The 18000-nt window shown below is 40.1% G+C and overlaps 4 protein-coding genes across 5 annotated transcripts in view; 3 read left to right on the top strand and 1 right to left on the bottom strand.

The window, feature by feature from the left end:
- The window catches only part of fam171a1 (family with sequence similarity 171 member A1), a 21630-nt gene extending 17836 nt beyond the window's left edge, over positions 1 to 3794 (top strand). Inside the window, exon 9 of the mRNA XM_056381231.1 lies at positions 1 to 3794. This exon is cut by the window's left edge and continues 499 nt beyond it. Within this exon, the coding sequence (XP_056237206.1) occupies positions 1 to 1061 (1061 nt within the window). The 3' untranslated portion in view covers positions 1062 to 3794.
- A 607-nt stretch (positions 3795 to 4401) lies between these two features.
- On the top strand, positions 4402 to 11455 carry nmt2 (N-myristoyltransferase 2). The gene is made up of 12 exons (XM_056381197.1): positions 4402 to 4621; positions 5081 to 5198; positions 6276 to 6417; positions 7030 to 7148; positions 7229 to 7320; positions 7438 to 7554; positions 7671 to 7841; positions 7938 to 8046; positions 8149 to 8319; positions 8404 to 8571; positions 8728 to 8865; positions 9677 to 11455. Exons 1-12 carry the CDS (start codon positions 4509 to 4511, stop codon positions 9695 to 9697), a joined length of 1479 nt encoding a protein of 492 aa, XP_056237172.1. The 5' UTR covers positions 4402 to 4508; the 3' UTR covers positions 9698 to 11455.
- Positions 11456 to 12596: 1141 nt separating this feature from the next.
- On the bottom strand, positions 12597 to 14898 carry rpp38 (ribonuclease P/MRP 38 subunit). Of its 2 annotated transcripts, none has more exons than XM_056381198.1 (2): positions 14785 to 14898; positions 12597 to 14017 (listed from the first exon to the last, which is right to left on the bottom strand). In XM_056381198.1, exon 2 carries the CDS (start codon positions 14008 to 14010, stop codon positions 13201 to 13203), a length of 810 nt encoding a protein of 269 aa, XP_056237173.1. In that variant the 5' UTR covers positions 14011 to 14017; positions 14785 to 14898; the 3' UTR covers positions 12597 to 13200. The 2 variants fall into 2 exon arrangements, with proteins under 2 accessions (XP_056237173.1, XP_056237174.1); XM_056381199.1 differs by having other exon boundaries at positions 12597 to 14038; positions 14785 to 14896.
- A 408-nt stretch (positions 14899 to 15306) lies between these two features.
- Positions 15307 to 17825, top strand: acbd7 (acyl-CoA binding domain containing 7). The gene is made up of 4 exons (XM_056380659.1): positions 15307 to 15465; positions 16267 to 16384; positions 16479 to 16541; positions 17282 to 17825. Exons 1-4 carry the CDS (start codon positions 15454 to 15456, stop codon positions 17353 to 17355), a joined length of 267 nt encoding a protein of 88 aa, XP_056236634.1. The 5' UTR covers positions 15307 to 15453; the 3' UTR covers positions 17356 to 17825.
- Positions 17826 to 18000: the final 175 nt, after the last annotated feature.

The following is an 18000-nucleotide window of genomic DNA, read 5'->3' as shown; positions in this document are numbered from 1 at the left end:
CCCGGCCGGGCCAGCTGCTCTGCTGTGGATCTGTGGACCTGCTGAGTGGGGGAGAAGGCTACCCAAGGGTGCGCCCCACATTGGTGATCCCAGCACACTACATGCGCCTGCCCGGGGAGCACCCTCTTTCTGGTCAGGCCCTCCTGCTGCAGACTGACCAACAGAGTGACCTGGAGACCATCCAGGCTGAGCTCAATGCCTCCCATTCCCAGCAGCCCCTGGGGCAAACCCCTACAGACTGCTCCCCAGGTCCCACCAAGCAGAGTGATGCAGAGGGGCTCGGCCTGTCAGAGTCTCTGTCTATTCCTGCAGCTCTTGGGGAAACAGGTTTAGTGGAAATAAACAGTGAGGACACCTTGTTGGCTGAAAAGACTTTAATGGAGCTCAGAGGAGGGAAGCCTCTTCCTCACCCACGAGCCTGGTTTGTCTCGCTGGATGGACGCTCCAACGCTCACATTCGCCACTCCTACATCGACCTCCAGCGGGCAGGGTGCCAAAGTAACACACCAGGTGCAGGAGGTCAGCAAGGTAATGGCAGCGGCGGGAGGCATGGCAATGGCAACGATGCCAGTCTGGACTCTGGCGTGGACCTGAATGAGCCGAGAGTCGGGCGCAGGGGGAGAGACGCAGAGCGGGAAGAAAGAGAAATTGAGAAAGACAGGTCAAAGGGCACAACATCAGCCATGGCCTACACTCAGCTGGTGTATGTGGATGATCTGGATCGGGGAGGCAGCGAGGAGGAGGAGGCCAAGTGCAGCCCTCAGGACAGCAAAACAGGACCCATCCTGTCAGACAAAGCAGAGGATCAGGGGCAGGGGGATCTTGAGGGGAAAAGAGTAGAGGGGGTACGAATACAAGAGGAACCCCCGTCACTTTCTTCTTCATCCCCTGCCTCTCCTCCTCCCCTGCCGACACCAGAAGGAGTGACTTTCAGGACTGATCATGCGCTACTGTCAGTCTCTCCAGATGACGATGCAGCACAGGAGGATGCAGAGGAGGAGAAGAAGAGTCCCTGGCAGAGGAGAGAGGAGCGACCCCTGCTGGCCTTCAACCTGAAATGATCCACAGACGGACCCTTAAAGGATAGTTTCACATTTTTTAAGTTCTTAATATAATACCAATTTCCCATATGTGCATTGAAAGTGTTTCTGGTCGCTGTAATTGTTCCTCCTGTCCATTCTGGCCCTGAAGAAATCTCCTCTCACAGAGTTTGCAGTGTAAGTGATATTTGACAAACCGCAGTCCTCGTTCTATGCAAAAAAGTATTTTGAATTTTAGCATTTTATTATTCGCAATATGAAACTACTGTTTCAAGTCACATGTGAATCAATAACAAAAAGTAGAGTAATAAAAACGAATAACTAAAATCTTATCTAAAGACTAAAAGTAAAAACCAGGACCATACTCTAAATATATTCAATTTCAAACTGTGAGGAAGGCAGGGAACATTTGAAAGGGAAGCACAGAGGGAGAGACGTGAGGCAAAGATACTGCATTAGATAAATAAGTAAAATATTTCCTCCCTTCACAAACATGATACAAATAATTAACACTTCCCATTAACATTTTCACTGATGTCCATCACGAAAAACATCCTTTTCTTGTAAGTCCAGAACTTGCCGCAGAATCATCAAGTTTTAAAATTCTCTTCAGTCTCAAAGTAATCCAGTGATAATTGTCTGTAAATCCGTGGGTAGATGGCAAAAAAGAAGCAGTAATAACTTTAGGAGGGAATCTCTTCAAGGCCACTATGGACAGGAGAAACTGTTTAATTGTACATATGGGTATGTCAGATTTGTTTTGAAATAGACTTAAAGAAAATGTGAACCTACCCTTTAACCATGACTCCCCCTCTGCCCAGATCATAACGTGAAGGATGTGACCATTTAAATCAAAGCCCTTTGTTCTTAATATAGCACTGAGAAAATATTTCAGCACTGGGGATCCCTTCTAGTCCTGAACGTGAGGGGATGGCTCAAAACCTTCATGAACTTCCAGCTCCCCTTCATCAAATGACCACTGTCCACTTTGTCATCCTCACGACACACTACACAAACAGACCACTCATCAGGCATGGTGTACACATCATGAGGGAGACAAATAGACTTTGGTGGCAAGAAATGAGAATATTTTATGCACAACAAATATATGCCTTTTGTATAAATAGCCTTGTGAGTGTAAATGAACTGTAGTAGAAACAGATGATGGGTGGTTCTCACAAATGAAAGACTACAGGAACCTTTTTTTCTTGAGCCATATTGGCCTCAATCAACTGGCAAAAGCCGGGAACACACTACACTCACTGAAAGCAAGATTTTAACACAAATTTAGCCATTCTGACTGATTTTTGAAGACTGTGGAGCAGCTTTTCACAATTGGTTTGGAAATTAAAAGTCTTTTGATGTGTTCCTGGGTTTAGAGAGAGCAGTACGACAGGTGTTGTTGGATGCACTTGCACAACAATCACCGATATAAACATGTAAATCCTGTACTTTGAATGGTTTGGAGTATCTTGCTAGAACTTAATCTAGCTCATCAGAAAGCTGAAAGCTGTATGGGTGTTTACATGAACTCCACAGGGGGTGAAGTTTGTCGACTGAAGAAACGAAACCACTATCCGCTCTACAGCGTAATCAGATAATGTGACACACCACTATGCTGGTGGGTAAGGATATAGTACCACTACGAAACTGTAGTTCTACCCAAAATTGTGAGGTGTAATAATATGAAGGGTTTTGTAATTGTTGAACCACTGACTGGCATATTTTTGCTCTGAAGGCTATGCATCACTTTTATATGTCTGCTTGAGATGCCTTTTTTTGTAATTTTAATCACTATAATTTTAATTGCCAACATGAAGTATTTTATCTGAAAATAGGCTCTTTTGTTTTTGTTTTATCTTCAAATATGTTAAGGGCTTTTCTTCTTCACCCGCCTTATTGTTAGAGCTACAATAACAAACACGCATTCTAGTACACACCTTTTACCTGAAACCAAACTGTTTGTGCTTGCTGTTTAACCTTAATCTTTACCATTTCCAGATGTTCCAAGTGCCTTTGAACAATCTGACTCTACAACAAATTTGTGGAACAGATTACCTTATTTATTTCTCACCTTCTTTTGCCTTCAGCTTTCCTCTTCTACCTCAGCCCTCCCTTTCTCTCCCACATGTGAAAGAAAGCATGCAGTAAACTTTCCTCAGCACTACAAGCTACACTGCAGACATGTCAGAAAATGTCTACCAGCTGCTGCAATTGTAAAATCCTCTACAGCAATCGACAAGGCACCAACCTCTTAGAGTAAGCAGTTAAGGAATTGCAGAAGTTTTCAGTGTAGCACAGGATACATAAAGCTAAGTGCGATTGTATGTGAAGCTAAACTGCAGGTCATTTCAGTGCATTTTCTTTATTTTTGTATTTTTTGAGGGTGAATGTTTATCTCAAATGGCTTATGTGCACCTGGGTGGTGGTAGTGTCCATATGCGACGCTGCTGGCTGTGAGTTTGTGTTGTCAGACTGTGTCCACGTGAGAGTGCTGAGAAATAATCAACATACATCCACTCAAGGATCATTTAGTCATAGCAATCACATTATGGAGTGTGTATAGTTCTTTCCTTTCCTCTACCTGGTCAAAATGTTGTGTGAGTTGGTGTTGTGAATGACCGCTTCTCTCTTAGTATCCCACAGCAACCTCTACTTGGAGGGTGGAGTTACAGTACAGCACCCTGATTGTGTAAATTGGTTGCTTGCATTATATTTGAAGCCTATTATTCTGAATAAACAGCCAAACTGGAAGGATTTGTGTGTGTCTGTCTCTGTGTGTATACTTGAACAAATGTGTAAAAAGTAATTTGCAGCCTGAGAATTTACTTCCCCAGTTTTTCACGACAGGTCGTTGATAAGTTCACATTCAACCACAGACACCTTTTTATTATGATTGTGTCTTCTCTATAGGAACCTTTCCAGACTGAATGCTTGCAATATGTAACATCTCAACATTTCTGTCTTCAGTCCAAATACCTTAATGTAATGGCCGTACACTGCACGGAAGCTGTAGGCATAAATGGATTACTGAAGGGGCCTACAGGCAAAAAGACTACACAGCAAAACAAACAAACAAAACAACCATGAGACATAAAACAACAACAAAGTCTACAGACAAATCGACCATAAAGAAACAAAACAACTGCAAACTTATACATGCCATTAATGCATAATCCATTCATGCTGGGAGGTAGTGCAAGTTTTACAGCAAACTCCAGATTTTATATAACACGCATATATATATTTATATATTAAAGTTAAGCAGAGATAGATCTTCTATCATAAAAAGAGATAACCATAGGTACCACTTGTCTGAATTTCATGCTAAAAGGTAGGAGTGTTCTCCCTCCTTTGGCCTCTAGGTGGTGTGGTTTCCTTAGGCATTTTCTTTGTTTTTTCCATCTCTCGCCCGTTGCCCGTGATCTCTATCATACGGCGGCTGACTATTTTTTTAAAAACATTTTTATGATGGCGGAGGACAGTGAATCCGCGGCTAGTCAGCAGAGCCTGGAGCTGGACGACCAGGACACCTGTGGGATAGACGGAGACAACGAAGAGGAGAATGAGCATATGCAGGGGTAAGGATGGCCTGTCCGGTCCGGCTGGGAAACGCAGTAACGTTATTTCAGGCAGCCTGTTTGTGCGCTGCCTGTTTATATGTGTGTGCTCTGTCGGGGATGGCTAGCGCAGTTAGCCGACGTTAGCAGACACTAACACAGCCAGGCTTTTTGCCACAAGGCCATCATTTCAAGCTAGGAAAAATGTTGATTTGCAACGTGTTTGGCATTGTCATTTTGGGCTTTTTAACCGTGTGTACCTTAACGTATAAATACAGCTAGCCTCCTGGGTGAATGGCATGATGACAGCCAACGGTTAACACGTACCGTTAGTTGGCTAACGTTAAGCTAGCTCAGCTGTCATTCGTTGCTATGGTAGCTAACGTTAGCTCTGTGCTGCTTTGGGTGTGTGTGTTTGGAGTCAAAACAAAGTCAGCCCCCGTTCAACGATATCCTGTGCGTTTGTCCTCATATCTGTAGGAGTCCAGGGGGAGATTTGGGGGCCAAGAGGAAGAAGAAGAAGCAGAAGAGGAAGAAAGAGAAGCCAAGCTCTGGGGGAGCCAAGTCTGACTCTGCCTCCGACTCTCAGGAGATCAAGGTGCGATGATGACCTAAATTAAATATGCACACACACTTTAAGGACAGGGGCTAAAATCCAAGACCCATCACCCACTGACCTGGTGGAATCATTTGCCAGATTGATGGTAGATGGGATACTAGGAGTAGGTGAGGGGAAAAGCATAATAGTCCTGAAACTATAGTCAACAACCCAAGAAAAACCTGTTTGTTTGCCATCTGTGTGAATGGGTTAATAAGGTTCACCCTTGGCTTGGACTCATGTGTGTGGCCTACAGTAACCCTATAGTTACAAAGCCAACTCTTAGATGATAGTGGCCACTAGTCAAAGCAACCATGAAACACAGCACATTTCTATGGATATCACTATCCCAGTTGTTTTGTACACATCCGATCCTGATTTTTAGAGACCAGGATAAATCCGTAACCCAGTTTTGAGAAACATGAATACTGTATGCTACCTTGAGTGCTACACTTTATCCAGGTCTGTCCACATGACTGTGCTATGTGTGCAGGTGATTCATCAGCTTGAATGACCTTTTAATAGTTAGTAAAACAAAAACAAAAAAACATGATTATAAACAATGTATGGCGATTTGCACACTGAAATTGTAAGTCTGACTGTAAAATGTAAATTGGTGCTCCCATCTTCAAAGACCCAGACACACCAATTCAGGTTTGATTCATAAATTAAAGACTGGAGAGCGAGCGGCACAAATAGCAAATAGAAACATGCAGCACTATAGCCCTCTAAAAACACTACAAATAAAAAAACAAAACAAAGACTCCACTATCACAAATTTGGTTATTATTACAGTTATGTATACAAGGACACAAATAACCAAGTTTCCCATGTCAGTGTAAATGTCATGTCCTAAGAATAAGCCATAAAACCAGGATAAGCTTTGTTTTAGGGATATATATTTCACACATGTCCTCTGTTGTTTGTATTTGACCACATTTGAATGATGTAAGACATTCTTTTTTTTAAGCCAGATGATGCATATCATATCAAACACTCATTTTCATTATCTTCAAACTTATGGGCCACTTACTGTCATTTTTCTCATGCGTATGTACCCCTTTTTTCTGTATGCAGAACCCTGGCTTACCCATTCAGAAGTTGCAGGACATCCAAAGAGCCATGGAGCTGCTGTCCTGCCAAGGTCCTGCAAAGAGCATTGATGAGGCAGCCAAGCACAAGTACCAGTTTTGGGACACTCAGCCTGTGCCGAAGCTAAGTAAGTACTGCAAGAGCAATGAAACAACATTGTTTACTTAATGTTTGAATCATCCATTTGGTACCTCATAAGTTATTGTTATTGCTTGGCAAACAGATGAATACCGAAATTGATTAAACTTTGTATCCATAACTCAAACACAATTATGTCAGCTGTCAAGAGATGGTTATATATAATCTTTAACAGTGTCTCTATGCACCACTGCCCTCTACTGGTTTTAGATTGTCATAGTATTTGCTGCTTGAACCCAGTGTCCCAGAACCCTGTCAGCTGTGGAGTACAGTAGGGGTCCAGGCATACTCACCAGGCATGCTTAGTGGCATTATGTTGAGCCGTTACCATGACAATTGTTGGCCAAAGAATCATGTATTTGCAGGAGAATGCCCTGAACTAGCCTGGTCAATATGAGACCAATAGAAGCAGATTTCATAAATGTCTGATTGATGCTCTCTGCAGTTTTGTGGTTTTTCTATTTTAAAAAGATGCTTTAGTCTGGTGTTGGCCTGGGATCAGTGCTACCTAAGCAAAATGCAAGAACAGGAAATTTAAAGGTCTGCTGTAAATGTGGTGATAGGGAAAATAGTTTGACATCTTTCTGTGCTATTTTTGCAGATGAAGTTGTGACAAGTCATGGGCCGATTGAAGCTGACAAAGAAAACATCAGACAGGAGCCATATTCCTTACCTCAAGGCTTTATGTGGGACACTCTGGATCTCAGCAATGCAGATGTAGTGAGTACAGTGTTTGTCTCATACACATAAAACAATAAATATATTTTGTAGAAATGAATAACTGGCTGTGTCTTTTTCAGCTGAAGGAACTGTACACTCTGTTAAATGAAAACTATGTGGAGGACGATGATAACATGTTCAGATTTGATTATTCACCAAGCTTTCTCAAATGGTAAGCTCACGGTTCTGCGTTCAGTTGTTCTAATCAACTGCCCACTAAATACATAGATATAAATATATACAATATTCAACTGTCTGCCTTCCGACTAAGCATGTCCTCCCCTCTCAGGGCTCTGCGTCCACCTGGCTGGTTACCACAGTGGCATTGTGGAGTGAGAGTTTCCTCAAATAAAAAGCTTGTTGGCTTCATCAGTGCCATCCCTGCAGATATACGCATCTATGACACGTGAGCACTCACAGCTGATTGTATACATTTTGGAGAACTGTTCATTGAAAGAAAGAATTAATGGAAACCCTTTCACACTAATGCACAATCAATCTTGTTTCTCTTTGTTGGTCTAGGCTGAAGAGGATGGTAGAAATCAACTTCCTGTGTGTCCATAAGAAGCTGCGTTCAAAGCGTGTAGCTCCTGTGCTAATCAGAGAGATCACACGGAGGGTGAACTTAGAAGGAATATTTCAGGCAGTATACACAGCAGGGGTAGTACTGCCTAAACCTGTGTCCACATGCAGGTATACCCATGCAGTATTCAGACATGAAACACACAGAACATGGTGTCAGAAAGTCAATTAAAACCAATATTCCCTAATGCTTTTTCTTTTGTTCAGATATTGGCATCGTTCTTTGAACCCCAGAAAGCTTGTGGAAGTTAAATTCTCCCACCTGAGCAGAAACATGACCCTGCAAAGAACCATGAAACTCTACAGACTACCAGATGTAAACACATAACACCTGCCACTCTGGGATTTCTCTTTACAATACTTATAAATGGCCGGAACTTAAATCGATTTTTTGTCTCACTCTCCACACCTCATACAGAGCACCAAGACTCCAGGTCTGAGGCTGATGGAGAGGCGTGACATCCGCCAGGTCACTGAGCTGCTACAGAAATACCTGAAACGTTTCCAGCTTGCACCTTCTATGGGAGAAGAGGAGGTGGCTCACTGGTTTTTGCCACAGGACAACATAATTGACACATATGTAGTAGAGGTATGTGATATCAGGTTCTATCTTCAAATTAACTCAGTGTTTGTCAGTTGACTCAACAGCTGATGTGTCTTTCTCTCTTCTCAGGGTGCTGGTGGTGTACTGACAGACTTCACTAGTTTCTACACTCTGCCCTCGACTGTGATGCATCACCCTCTCCATAGGAGCCTGAAGGCTGCTTATTCTTTTTACAACGTTCACACACAAACCCCGCTACTGGACTTAATGAATGATGCACTGATCCTGGCTAAAATGGTAATGTTACTGTCTTGTTGTGAAACACGTGCCACTACCAAGAAATGTAAATAGTCCTCAGAGTAAACCTCTGACCAAGATTTAGGTTATTTTCATACTAATGTGTAATTCACTATGACATTCAGTTTGTGATTTCTTATTCTGTACGTTTAACAGAAAGGTTTTGATGTGTTCAATGCCTTGGATCTAATGGAGAATAAGATGTTCCTGGAGAAGCTCAAGTTTGGCATAGGAGATGGAAATCTGCAGTATTACCTCTACAACTGGAAGTGTCCCCCTATGGACCCTGATAAGGTCAGCAGCATGGTTTGTCTTAGAAAACGATTGTCACCACATCAGTGATCGGTCAGCATCGTTGATGACAGATGAGGTTATTTAGCATACATAATGTAGTAGTGGAAGTTTGCAGTAGTTAACATTTCAGTTTTATATGAAGCTACTGCTTGTTACGCCACAGCCAGTGGGCTAAAATGCTATTATCAAGTTCATCTATAATATTGTATAAAAAGAGGTTAAGTTTGCTTTTCAGTCCACAAAGGCTCAGTTGTGAGAAATCATGCTTCATAAACTGAATAAAAATAATTAGTAGTATTGATTTAGTAGTAATGTATAAGAAAGTGTGCATATCTTTAATTCTACTAAATCAGGTTGCACCATTAAAACTTGATGTGTGTTAAATGCCTTGGCTAGTAAAGCATGTAGCAATATGTAAACCTGCTGCTATTACTATGACTGTGACTTTAAAAGCTGTAATATAACCCTCAAAAGTAACATTGTTAGGAGGCCAAATGTCATATTAAACTTAACCACCAAACAGCTGTGTTTTATGTATATATGTATACATGTAGAAATCTTTGTGTTATGAGTAAGAGAGAAATATCTGAATAAGCTAACCTAACCCACAGAATTTGGATGTTTAGTCCATTATTATCCTTGTCATGATGTTTTGTAATTTGAGGTATATTGGAATCACAGTGTCACCGCTGATATTTCAACATCATTACAGCTTTTACTCCTCCGTCATAATATTAGCAAGATAACATTAGTTCTGTCATTTAGCTAGTTCAGTTAACTGAATTAGCTAACAGGTGAATCTCTGTTTCAGGTTGGCCTCGTCCTTCAGTAGCAGGTCTCTTCATGGCTGCTACACAAAATACTGATTGAGAGGTTTTCAGCGACCTCTGCCTATTCCTTACCTGGACATACAGGTAGCCCAAGCTAGACAATGAGAACTACAACCGTAAAACCAACCTGGTGACCGGGAGGCGGTTCACCCGGCACTTGTGTCATCAAGAACATTCTCAGTTCACCTGGAGGTGAAAACTCTTAAATCATCAACATCCTGAATGTGAAGTCATGCTATGCCTGAGATACTCATACAGTACAATGCTCCTGACATGAACACTCACATTTAAAACAAACCAATTTGACATTCAAGAGGATGCCTTGACATTTGTGAATTTTGTTTAGCTCTTCCTCATCAGACACTTTGTTACAAGGGCCGGGCGTGTCATTTAATTTCACTGACATGGAAGTAATGTAAATGATAATCAGCAAGTAAACATGGCTAGATATAATTAGCAACTTTTCTAATTTTGTTAATCCTGTCCAAACGATTATTATTCCCATCTGTTCTCATATCATTGTGTTCTGAAGTGTCTCTGCTGGCTTTGTTGGAGCCTCAGTAGAATTAGAAATGCTGAGAAGGGGTTTCTTTGATAGCTGACATATAAAGAGATTTTTTTTTTCCCCCCTCAACTGTTCTGGAAAAAATATCCAAACTTTTAAATCACAAACAACATTTTCACACACATAGAAACACAAACACTGTCAAATAACACACACAAAAAGGAAGGACTCATCCAACCGGTGCATTGATATACATGTTTTTTTGTTAAAAATATATAGTTACCTGTACATTTAAAGCCAGATCATATTTATTCCTGTAGTGTGAGTTTGGGGTTTGGGAGGGGCGATCCAAAGTATTTTCCTCATAAGTAGTGTAGATGTCACTGAGTTTGTTCAGACAGTGTGAGTTTAAATGGTTTTTGATGAAGAATGTATTGCATCAATGAAGCACAATTTTTCGGTTCTTAAACAAACAAAAGGGTCCTTAAAAGGTCAGTTAGCCCAGGTTTCAAAACAGATGGGTTGCGGTACATAGTGTACATTCTTTCTTTATTTCTTTTTTTTTTTAAACAAAGGATGTGAGCTGTTTTCACATTATAAACCTGTTTCTAGAGCTGGTGTTTTTAATAGCCAAACACTCAAACAGCGTGTTATTTGGTTATATTAACTGATACATTCATTGCATGTCAGTGGTGTGCCGTCCATTTAGCAAGGCTGCTGAATAAGGGGCAAAAAGTAACTGTAGTTAAATTAAGTAAAGAAGATGTGCTCAGTGCACAAGCAGGTCAGTGAGAGTTTAAGTACCAAAGGCTCGGAAGCTCACAAACACAAAATAAACACAAATTAAACCATAGCCAAGTAAATTTGACTTTTGTTTGTATTACAAATTTTGAAAATGGTCAGTATTTCTGTCTAGAAACATTTTTATAGTGTAGAGATGGCTTATTTCCTTTTGAAGTGTACATGTTCTCAGTTAAGTTACGTTTTAAACAGCCAAGGTTAGTTTGGGTTTTTTTTTTTCTTTTATTTAGTCATTGCCACTCAGATCACTTGCAGAAAATTGATCAATTACTACTTTATGTACCCTGTTGCAAATAAGCTGTCTCTGTAAAACTGCAGAAGTACAACACTGTGGTTGTAAGCATTTATGAACATATGTATGGGTAACCACCCGTCCACTCACCTGCTGTAGGATGTTAAATGTGTTCTTAATCAGACTCTCAGTTAAATAAAACCAATTGAATTGAGCACAACACTCAAAGGGTCTTAAGGAGTAATTTACAACAGCATGCAGTCGGAGTTCAGTGGCTGAATCAACAAAATCCTGTATCAGTAACCGCATCAGTTTGAAATGTGAGCTTTTCCTGTTTTTCCAGGTCCGTTTTTATTGACTTCTCTCGATTTTGTTTTTTGTAATGGTACTGTATTTTGTGTGTCTGAAAAATATACTGTAGGTTATTTTTTTTAGTGTGTTGTGCAGCTAAATGCGTGAAACTGTTCTGATATTTATAATTGTACTTTGCAAAATGTCTTAAGACATAATTCTTATCCTTTTTCTTTCCACTATTTCCCTAAAATTTCCAATTAAATAGGCTTCAAAACAGATTTTTGAGGGTTTGGAGTATATGACAGTTTCCTGTGCTGGAAAAACTGTTGTCAGGCCACTTATTCCGTGGTGGTTTACTCAGAAGGTTAAAAATATTTTTAAACGGTCTCTTTGCTCTGAGTTTGTTACTTTATGTTCGATGTTCCTGTTCACGTGGCTCTGCATAACTTAAGAGGTAAAGGCTGCTGCCATTTTTGTCGTTGATTTTTCTGTATGTGATGTAATTTTCTTCTCATCTCTTTATAGATTAGCAAGAAGAGAGCAACCAATGGACAGTCAGTGCTTCAGGGTTCAAAGAGTTTTTTTGTTTTTTTTAACCATTGAAAGGTTGAAACAGAAGTTACCAGAATTACTTCAACACTGAAAATCGGTTACTGAGTCAACAGTGTGCCTCATGGATGTTGTCACGATGTGTTGCCTGCAGCTGTTTGAATGAACATTGAGCATGTCAGTTTTGCTGCCGTGTTGATTTTAGCGTTGATGTTACTAGCTACACCCTTTAGTGAGAACTCAACCCGAAGTACCTGCCTTATTTAAAAGATTTTTTTTTTTTTTTTTTTTAAGATTTTGGGATGGGGTGAAGGGGGTGTACTTTTGAAATGACATACAGCTTTCTCTAACTGAAGAACAATATTTTTATTCAGATCCATTGTAAGCTGTGAAAAAGCTGAAGAACTTGTACCAGCATCATTTAGACATGACCCCATGCAAATAACAATCTGTTTCAATACACACGTCAGCTATACCAGCATGGATGTTTGATTGAATAAACTCACTTTAAAAAGGAACATGAGTGATGCACTTCTTTTTATGTGGTGTTCATTACAAACTCTGACCAAAAAACAACATAGTTAGGATCAGAAATGCCTGTTTCTATGAGTTTCTTCTTTTGTCATATTTACTAAAAGTAATAAAAAATATTTCCCTAATATCCCATCATCTCACACACTTCCGTTGTCAGTAAGTTTAATTCAGAAACAAAAGTTTAAAAAAGTTTTAATGTTATGCCTGGTTCTGTTCAAGTAAATTTAATTTTTATATAAATAAACAAAATTTAAAGGATCATGCCATGGTCCTTACAAACTTTAACTAAGTGGTTAATAAATGCAAACTGCAGATCATCCTCCTACATGTAAAGAGTCAGAGAATCCCAACATGGAGGTCAGAAGAGCTCCCCAGATTGATCTGAAGTGTCATAACATGATTAATTGTACAAAAAAAGAAAAAAATGTTTTTACCTCTTCAGGCCTGTATAATTCTTTAATCTGAAAAGGAAGAATCAGTCTCATATGTGGTCACAAGCCAGAATGTTGGGACCCACTGAGCTAAAACATATAAAAACACAGAAACAGCTCTTTAAACATCTTGGCAGAGTTTCTCTTTCATTTCACAGGCTACGTCTTAACCTTCTTTTTTCTTTTCTTTTCAGGGTTAGCAACTATTTTCTTCACTTTGAGAGGCTGCAGAGTGCAGGAGGGAGACTCTGAGATCTCCTCAGATTCACTCTCCAGTTTCCTTTTCTGGCCTCTCTTCTCTCCAGCCTCTTCCTCCTCCTCCTCCTCCTCCTCCATGTCAGCAGGGTCCTCAGTGGCTGCTGCACCTGGGAGCCATGCAACATGCAGTGAAGGCACTTTGGGTTTAATGGCATCAACAGTGTCAGTGAAGACCTCCTCATCCTTGGAGGCGCACTGTCTGAATCCCAGTGCGAGGACACTTTTCAGCCCCAGCGGTTCGGACACGCTCTCGCTCAGACGAGGCACCTGGCACGCCGGCACGCCTCTTGTTGCACTAAGTGCTATCAGGTGATTCGTCATGTGCCCCGGTTTGACAGACTTACACACCAGCACCAGTTTGAGCTCATTTCTCTCCAGAGCCTTCGTGACCTCGTTGATGCCAATGGCCAGCTGTCGTCTGGCAGCCACATCTGTCCAGCCGTTTTTGGGAGTATCCTGCACCTGGGGAACAGGTTCTGATGAGGCGGACGCAGCTTTCTGGTCTTTCTTTGTCCTCCGTGGGCGATACACTTTCATCTCTTTCTTCTCAAGCCCCATAGAGATGAGCTTGTCCTTCAGGGTTTTCAGGATGAAATACATGTCTTGTTGGGGCAGCGGCATCCATGTTGGGGTGAGGGGTGAGGTGAAGGAGGTCTTGGCTGGAATATGCCTTTTGATTTCCTTTTTAAGTGGCTTCCCTGGAGTGGCCATGCCTGCTCTGAAATTATAAAAACAAAATCTGCTGATGAAAAAAAAAAGTTACATTACACATGGAGCCCAACCAAAGGTTAGTTTTAGGATAATTTTGTCTGCATTACATTATATATCCTCCAGAGAGTACTGACAAGTTGATCTTTCAACTGCAAAAGGTCCTGCTCAAAACATATAGCAGTAATAATAATAATTAATGATTATTTGTTTAGCTTTATTCAAAAACAGATCTTCACAATATGTTTACCAAACAATACAAGTAATTCAATCAGTCATACAATAAGTAAAACTCTGTACAACACATAAGAAAATAGGATTGTTAAAAAATAGGAAGGGGAAGTAAATACAGTGACAAAAAGTATAAAATATATAGTTCCTTTTGTAATTGATTATAATATAAATAGATTTAAGGAACAATGTTTTGTATGTTATGAGTTTATGCTACAGAACAAATACTGGTGTAACATTACCAGATTTCTTTTTACTCACAAATACAGATATCGATACTGGCCTCAAAAATCATAATAAGAAGATTACAGCTGTTAGTGTTATATTTGTGATTCAGCAAATAATTAAGTACATTGACTCAAGTACTGTACTTAAGAACAATTTGTAGGTACTTTTATTTGATCAGAGTACTTTGATCACTGCTAATCAATAACAACACAAACAGATTGTGACTATTGATGCTTCCATTCACTGTTTAAACCTCTGTTAAAATAATGGATCAACCACAGGCATGAAAAACAAGAATGACATGCACCGTAACTTTACCTGATGTTTAAAGCAGAAAAAAAAATCCCGTTTCTTTTTTGAATTTCTGTTTCACATCTTCAGTCGAACAGCATGGATGAACCACTGCGAGCCGCCATGTTGTTTGAATCCAAATAACTTTATTTAAAAACAACAGCAGCGCCGACCAGTGTTGAATGGGCAGTAGTGCATTTATGCGCAGTATAAAGTAAACGTGCACTGTATAAAACATCCAAACATGTTTTTCAACGTTACTGTATCGTGATCTTGTAATATGGTACTATTACTGCTACTTTTTGAGGTTTTGCTTGTTACTGTTGATAACAAATACATTTTATAAAATAAACATGTTCTTGTGTGTATAAACTCATATTCTGCACAGATCAGATCAAGTCAGATAAATATAGTGAAATGTACTTTTCCCTACATCATAACTGTGTGTGTGTGTGTGTGTGTGTGTGTGTGTGTGTGTGTGTGTGTGTGTGTGTGTGTGTGTGTGTGTGTGTGTGTGTGTCGCAGTGACTGAGTGAGGTTGAAAGGCAGCCAATCAGATCCTCTGCAGCTCTCTGCTCCCTCCTCTACAGGCCTGTGTTTGGCCGACAATAACGCATTGATCAGCTGTGCTGCAATTACAGCTGCGCAAAGCAGGAGAAATACATTCATCTCGACTACGAGGCTGCATCTGCGAAAATGTCTCTTCAGGTAAAAATATTTACTGCTTTTATTTCCATTTAATTCATTATTTCAGAGAAAGGCTTCTTATTATCGCTCTGAAATTAATAGCGGTTGTAGCGGTCCGGTGTTCACGCCCTCTACTGTATATGGTGTCATCCATCTTTGACAGTGCGAGAGCCAGAAGAAGTTAACTTATTAGCAAACAGATTGCTAAACAAAGAAAATATTATCATGCAGGATTTGGAAAACCAAACGGGATCTGACTCCAGTTGAATCCAGAAGATTAAAAGTATTTGACTGGTTTATGTATTCTGCATTTTGACTAATAGGTCAGGTTCAGAGATTAATCTTTGCAACAGGAGCTACATTCATAGGCTGAGAGTTTTTAAAAAAAAAATCTATCCTAAAAACGTCTCTCCTATGGTCTATAATTATCTGTTGTGCAATGCCCCAGATACTTTGAAAAGTAGATTATTCAAGTAGAGACAAAAGCGCTAGAGTGTTGAATAAAAGCTCATTGTTTATCTCCAGCTTGTGCAACAATGAGTTTCCCAGGCTCCACATCATGACTGGAATACTAGGCTAAGATTTCTTATTCAGTGTTGTCTTTAACCAATTAATATGCACATTCTCATATTCTGTGATTACTATACACTCCCACTGCGACCAAATACCTTAACCCTCGGTCACCCGTCAGACTTGGTAAAGAGCAGAAAATCTGTTGCTTACCATGTGGAAACATACTGTAACTGCTGCAGTCTTGTGGGATTTATTAGAAATAGAAAGACTGACTTGACTGTGTCTTTTCTGACCATCTTTAACCTGCAGGCGGACTTTGAGAAGTTGGCAGAGGATGTGAAGAAGGTGAAGACGAGGCCCACGGACCAGGAGCTGCTGGACCTCTATGGGCTTTACAAGCAGGCGCTCGTTGGAGACATTAACATCGGTAGGACTTGCTGTATAAAACAGAATCGTTTTCATGCAGTGTTTCCTAAATTCTGAATACTTCCTCCTCTCTGTGTGCTTTCACAATATTATAGGTCGACAGGGAATGATGGACTTAAAAGGAAGAGCCAAGTGGGACGCCTGGGACTCCAGGAAAGGTAAGACAAGACTTGTTACGCAGTACAAGTTTAAACAAGAGTCTTCAGTGATGCCAGTCGTACCATGAGGCTGCACTTAGGCATTTGAATCATATCATATTTTTGCTGTGTTCACCATCTTAATTTAACATGCTACATTTGCTCATTAGATATTAACACAAAGCACAGCTGAGGATGATGGGAATATCATTGGCATGCAGGTATTTGGTCATGAACAAAGAAATGGACAAACTGGAAGTTTGAACTGATGATGGAGCTAAGTGAAAAGTCACATGATCACCCAACTGATTACAATTTATCCTGAGGGGGGCTTGAACATGTGTAGCAAATTTTAATGGCAATCCATCCAGCAGTTGTTGAGACAATTAGTTCAAAACCACAATTGTCAATGAGGAGAGGATCATAATTGGCAACTTGGCAGGATACAGCCTCTGGGGGCCATTAATGCCTATACCATGTTTTGTTCCAAACCGTCCAATAGACATTTCACGGAATACGTGAAATCTTAGACCTGCTGGTGGCTGTAAAGGAAAAGCGGGCACCATGGACATTTGTACCAGATTTTATGGCAATTGATGTGATGGCTATTGAGATGTTTCAGTCTGGACCAAAGTGGTGGACCGACAGAAAGACTGACACTGCCATGAGCTATGCTTAACTATGCCTAACATGGCTAAATCTACAACAAACTGACGCTTTGTGTTTCTTATCCAAATAATTTGTAATACGCTCTCTTTCAGGAATGTCCAAGGATGATGCCATGTCAGCCTACATCACCCTTGCAAAGGAAATCATCAGCAAATACGGGATGTAAGACTTGCAATAAACTGGCCAAATGAGGCAGAATTAATGCAATAAACAAAGGACTACTAACTCCATTACTAAAACAATGCTGCTCCCTATGTAACAAATAGCCTTCTGCTTTCAGAGGCCATAATTATGCAGGACAAAAAGTTTTAGAGTAGATTTTCTTTTTTTTTTTAATTTGCTGTGATTTCTTTCTCCTTGTTTTGTCTTTTTTTTACATAGATTATTCCCATTAATTCATACCACTGATAAACTTCTATGCATCCTCTAAGGGTAAAAATATTAAACTGGCTAATTGCTAATTTATCTAATTTATGTAGTTTACACATGTAATCCACATGTGTACAGCAATATACTGTATACTTGTGCACTTTCGTATGTTACTTGAAGTTTAATCAGAACAGAACAAACTAAATTCCGTCAAATGTGAACATAATTACTGCACAGTTTGAAAATAAAACCTCTTTATGGACTGTTTTTGTCTGTGTACTTGTGATTCTTCTTTATTGGGAATTTGACTTTCCTTTGCTTTTAGTAGAGCTGCATTATTGTAAGTGAAACAGAATGCAATTAAAAGCCATATGTATTTTTGTCTATCTTTTATCTATTAATTTGTATGGCCCATTTATATCAGTGAGGGTAGACTAAATAA

The sequence above is a fragment of the Seriola aureovittata genome, chromosome 7 (genome assembly GCF_021018895.1).
Source record: "Seriola aureovittata isolate HTS-2021-v1 ecotype China chromosome 7, ASM2101889v1, whole genome shotgun sequence".
Lineage (NCBI taxonomy): Eukaryota > Metazoa > Chordata > Actinopteri > Carangiformes > Carangidae > Seriola > Seriola aureovittata.
Note: the sequence above shows the minus strand (reverse complement) of the source record. Positions and strands in the feature narration are given on the sequence as shown.